Below are 4,722 nucleotides of genomic sequence, written 5' to 3' on the forward strand. Positions count from 1 at the left end.
AAACTCCTGGGCTCAAGCGATCCTCCTGCCTCAGCCTCAGAAGTAGCTGGGACTATAGGTGCGCACCACCACGCCCAGCTAGGTTTTCCATTTTTTGTAGAGACAGGGTCTCGCTCTTGCTCAAGCTGGTCTCAAACTCCTGGCTTCAAGCGATCCTCCTGCCTTGGCCTCCCAGACTGTCTAGTTTTCTGAGTTTTTAATGAATGGCAGAGCCGGACATGGTAGCTCACGCCTGTAATCCTAGCACTGTCACTTGTCCAAGCCACCTGGCCACGGAGTATGCCTGGGTGGTCACAACTATGATGCTGCTTTGGGGGTCCAAGGCCAATTAGTGGGGAGACTGTTAGGTGGTGGAGGCTGGAGGTGCCAGGCTGGCCTCCTGGGGTCCAGGACATGGAAGGAAAAGCCGATGTGGTGAAATGCAGGATGAGTTCAGGACCGAACCTGCGGAGCCTGGGGGATGTCCCAGGGAGGAACACAGGTGGCAGCTGGACACCGGGCTGGGGACAGAAACCCACGTAGGATGCTGATTTTGCAGATGAACTCAGGGGCAAGGAGGACGGAAGGCGAGGGATCCAGGCCCATCCCTGGAGGGAGGAACCGGCTGTGGCCATGAGATGTATGTGTGGGTGGGGGGTCAGCCACCAGATCAAACTGAAGGGTGTCACTGTGGCCTCCACATACCTGCTGTCCCTGGTCCCATCTCACTGATCCAAGAGCCCTGAAACTGGCCTCTGAATCTCCAGCTCTTGTCCTCTTGTGGTCTGCCCCTCCGGCGTCTTCTTCTTTGGCACATTTTCTCCTTTTATGTGGCCACAGCTGAACTTCCTGGCCCAACGTCCCCTCCTGCCACTTGAGATGTCCCGAGGGTCCTCATGTGCCTCTCACTCCCCACATCCTCAACTTCTCCGTCCATTCCACAAGTTGGTTGCTGCACCTACTGTGGTGTTGAGCACTTACTGTGTGCCAGGCCACGTGCTGAGTGTTGAGGACACAGCAGTGATCTAGATAGACATAGATCCCCCACTGCCGTGTGTCCAACCCACGAGGTGGTGGGGACACAGGTAATAAACATAAATTTTATGTATAAGATCAGGGCTGGGAACAGTGGCTCACATCTGTAATCCAAGCACTTTGGGAGGCCAAGGTGGGAGGATTGCTTGAGGCCAGGAGTTCAAGGCTGCCATGAGCAATGATTGCGCCAGCCTGGGCAAGAGAGTGAGACTCCATCGTTAAAAAATAAATAAATACGTAAAATACCTGAAGGAGGTGAGGGGAACTATGCAGAGGAGAAGAGCCATCCAGGCATCAGAAACAGCAAGTGCAAAGGTCCTGCGGTAGGAGTGTAGCTGTTGAGTTTGAGAAAGGAGGCAGGTGTAGTGGAAGAGAAGAGGAAAAGGGTAAGAGGGAAAGTCAGGTAGGTGACTGTCCTTTTGTGTTTTCTCCTTCATGGCCCACACCCTTATCCAAATCCTCATCTGATTTTCTTCAATGGGCTGAGGACTGAGCCCTTGAGCTGGCCACTAGAGGCCACTCTCTCGGTGGCTCACAAGGTCACTATATTATCATCTCATGGCTGGCTCTAGGTAAGCCCTAACAGTCCTTCAAATGCCACTTTAAGGACTTTACACAAATAAAGCCAGCTCATCTTCCAACATCGTTATGAGTTACATGCACTTAAAAATTTTTCCTGTAGTCCCAGCTACTCAGGAGGCCGAGGCAGGAGCATCGCTTGAGCCCAGGAGTTCGAGGATGCAGTGGGCTATGATCAGGCCACTGCACTTCAGTCTGGGCGACAGAGCGAGACGCTGTTTCTAAAAAAAATTTTTTTTTAACCCAACTAAATGGGACCAGAGAGTATAGACTATTTTGTTGTTGTTGTTTTGGATTCTTTCCCTGGACACAATTGTTATCAAGTGTCGTCTACGTTGTTGCGTGTATTAGAGCTCTGTTTTGCACATGAGGAAACTGAGGCACAGAGAGGCGTGGCTTGCCCCGATTAGGCCAATCAGGCCCCAGTCAAGGCGGTTTCTAGGTCGGCAGCCCGCAGAGGGGCGCTGTGGTGGCCGGGAGGGCGCGGGCAGGTGTATACTCACACCTGGGCACCTGCCAGGCAGGCGGTCAGCCCTGGGACCTTGGTGGGGGCGGTCCCGGGGGCGGGGCTTCCTGGCTCTGGAGCCTCCGATAAGGGTCTGCAGGGGCTCTCGCTCGCCTGGCGGTGCGATAAGGCGGGCGCGGGGCCCCGCCAGTGGAAGGCGGGGCTTGAGATCCCAGCGCGGGGACCCGGGGATCCCGACAGGGGCCCTGGCTTGGGGCGGGGCCTGGGCGGGGCGTCCGGACGGGCCACGCCCCCTTCACCATCCGGGGGCCTGGGCCGCTAAGATGGCGGCGGCGGCGGCCACTGCGGCCCGCGCGGGGCCCGGGATTCCGGAGCCGGCGACCGAGTAGCGCCCTCCTCGGCCCCCGCGCGTCCTGCTCGCGGGGCGCCTTGGGGCGCGGCGGCCGCAGCCCCCACCCGGGCCCTCGGTCCGCCCTCTCGGCGCGTCCATGAACTCGGTGTCGCCGGCCGCCGCGCAGTACCGGAGCGGGAGCCCGGAGGACGCGCGCCGGCCCGAGTCCCGCAGGCCGCGGGGCCCCCGAGTCCCGGACCCCAACGGCCTTGGGCCCTCCGGAGCCAGCGGCCCCGCTCTTGGCTCGCCTGGCGCCGCCCCCGGTGAGCCTGACGAAGTGGACAGGTTCAAAGCCAAGTTCCTGACAGCCTGGAACAACGTCAAGTACGGTGAGGAGGGGGCTTGGAAGTCATGGGGAGGGGGAGGGTTCGAGGAAAACCAGACCCTGTCCCTGCGGATTTTTCCACCATATGTTCCCTTCCTGTGAGTCACCTGCGGGTCCTCCGCCCTGCCCGGCCCAGGGTGGACCTGGGGCAGGTCGAATGGGGCGTGTTTTCAAGCCCCGCCCATCCCCCCGTGTGACCTTGGGCAAGATCCTTTGCTTCCAGGCGCCTCCATTTCCCCCCCTCTCTGTAAAATGGGTACAATAATTAGAACTGCCTTAGTTTATCTTGAGTGGATGGTAGACACTCATGTAGCGCTTGCCAGGGGCCCCACCTCCCTGCTCAGAGAGATACTGCATAGACGCCCTAGGGCCACCCCTGAGATAGGAACCAGGATCGTGCCCATTTCACAGATCGGGGAATGGAAGCGCTGTTGCTGTCAAGCAAGTGCTTCATCTCGCTGGGCACGTCTCCTCAGGTTGGGCAGTTAAAAGCCGGACGAGCTTTAGCAAGATCTCCAGCATCCACCTCTGTGGCCGCCGCTACCGATTCGAGGGCGAGGGTGAGCTGGTCCACAGGACCAGGGTCGGGGCAGGCCCCCTGGGGGAGTGTTGCTAGTGGCAGCTAGGTGACAGTCTGCTCTTGTAGGTGACATCCAGCGTTTCCAGCGGGACTTTGTGTCCCGCCTGTGGTTCACATACCGCAGGGACTTCCTGCCCCTCCCTGGGGGCTGCCTGACCTCAGACTGCGGCTGGGGATGCATGTTACGCAGCGGGCAGATGATGCTGGCGCAGGGCTTGCTGCTGCATTTCCTGCCCCGAGGTGAGTGGTGCTGGGGGGAACGGGGTGCACTATGAGTACAGGACCAACCACACGTCAGCAGTGTTGGAATTGTTTGCAATCGGAGTTCAAAGTCACGTTGGAATTGTTTGTCATTGGAATTGTGTGTTGAGTAATTTTCTGGGGGGAGTGAGAGTTTATAAAATAAGAGTGTCAGGACTGTGCAAATTGTAGTTAATTGTAGGGTTCTAGAACATTAGAGTTGTGTATAATGCACGAATAAATGGGAACTGTGTCCTGCACACATACTAGGACCGTTTGACTTTTTACTCCCTCCCTACCAGACTGGACATGGACCGAGGGCACAGGCCTGGGTCCCCCTGATCTGTCGGGCTTGGCCTCTCCCAGCCGGTACCATGGGCCTGCCCGTTGGATGCCCCCACGCTGGGCCCAGGGCACCCCTGAACTGGAGCAGGAACGCCGGCACCGGCAGATTGTGTCCTGGTTTGCGGACCACCCCCAGGCTCCCTTCGGCCTACACCGGCTAGTGGAGCTTGGGCAGAGCTCAGGCAAGAAGGCGGGTGACTGGTATGGGCCATCGCTGGTGGCGCACATCCTCAGGTGAGGACCGCTGCAGGGAGCACGGGAGCTGCTGGGTACCCCCAGGAACTCAGGCCTTCCTCCCGCCCCCAGGAAAGCTGTGGAGAGCTGCTCCGAGGTCACACGCCTGGTGGTGTATGTTTCTCAGGACTGCACAGGTAAGCGGCTGGGAACCAAGGTCATGAGGGTCACACTCTGAGCCAATCACTGTCTCATAAGGTCCCATTCACTCTTACTCTACAAACAGTTCTAACATGTGAAAGTCTGGTCTCCTCTGCCTCATAGGGTTGTTGTGTTGATGAAATGAGTCAATAATACAAGTAGACTGGGCACGGTGGCTCACGTCTGTGATCCTAGCACTCTGGGAGGCCGAGGGGATCGCTTAAGGTCAGGAGTTTGAGACCAGCCTGAGCAAGAGTGAGACCCTGTCTCTACTAAAAATAGAAAAATTAGCCGGGCATGGTGGCGCACGCCTGTAGTCCCAGCTACTCAGGAGGCTGAGGCAGGAGGATCGCTTGAGCCCAGGAGTTGGAGGTTGCTGTGAGCTAGGCTGATGCCACGGCACTCTA

The 4,722-nt window shown here is 58.1% G+C and overlaps 1 protein-coding gene across 3 annotated transcripts in view; it reads left to right on the forward strand.

Annotated features, from left to right (window-relative positions):
* Positions 1 to 2,358: 2,358 nt before the first annotated feature.
* Positions 2,359 to 4,722, forward strand: part of ATG4D (autophagy related 4D, cysteine peptidase) — a 10,784-nt gene continuing 8,420 nt past the window's right edge. Inside the window, exons 1-5 of one of the 3 annotated variants that reach the window (XM_012641316.1) lie at positions 2,359 to 2,779; positions 3,187 to 3,335; positions 3,422 to 3,595; positions 3,898 to 4,174; positions 4,247 to 4,311. In XM_012641316.1, the coding sequence (XP_012496770.1) occupies positions 3,535 to 3,595; positions 3,898 to 4,174; positions 4,247 to 4,311 (403 nt within the window). In that variant the 5' untranslated portion in view covers positions 2,359 to 2,779; positions 3,187 to 3,335; positions 3,422 to 3,534. The remainder of the gene's footprint in view (positions 2,780 to 3,186; positions 3,336 to 3,421; positions 3,596 to 3,897; positions 4,175 to 4,246; positions 4,312 to 4,722) is intronic. The other 2 variants (XM_012641314.1, XM_012641313.1) reach the window with 2 other exon arrangements.

This window comes from Propithecus coquereli, unplaced genomic scaffold (assembly GCF_000956105.1).
Source record: "Propithecus coquereli isolate 6110/MARCELLA unplaced genomic scaffold, Pcoq_1.0 Scaffold164, whole genome shotgun sequence".
In the NCBI taxonomy this organism is placed as follows: domain Eukaryota; kingdom Metazoa; phylum Chordata; class Mammalia; order Primates; family Indriidae; genus Propithecus; species Propithecus coquereli.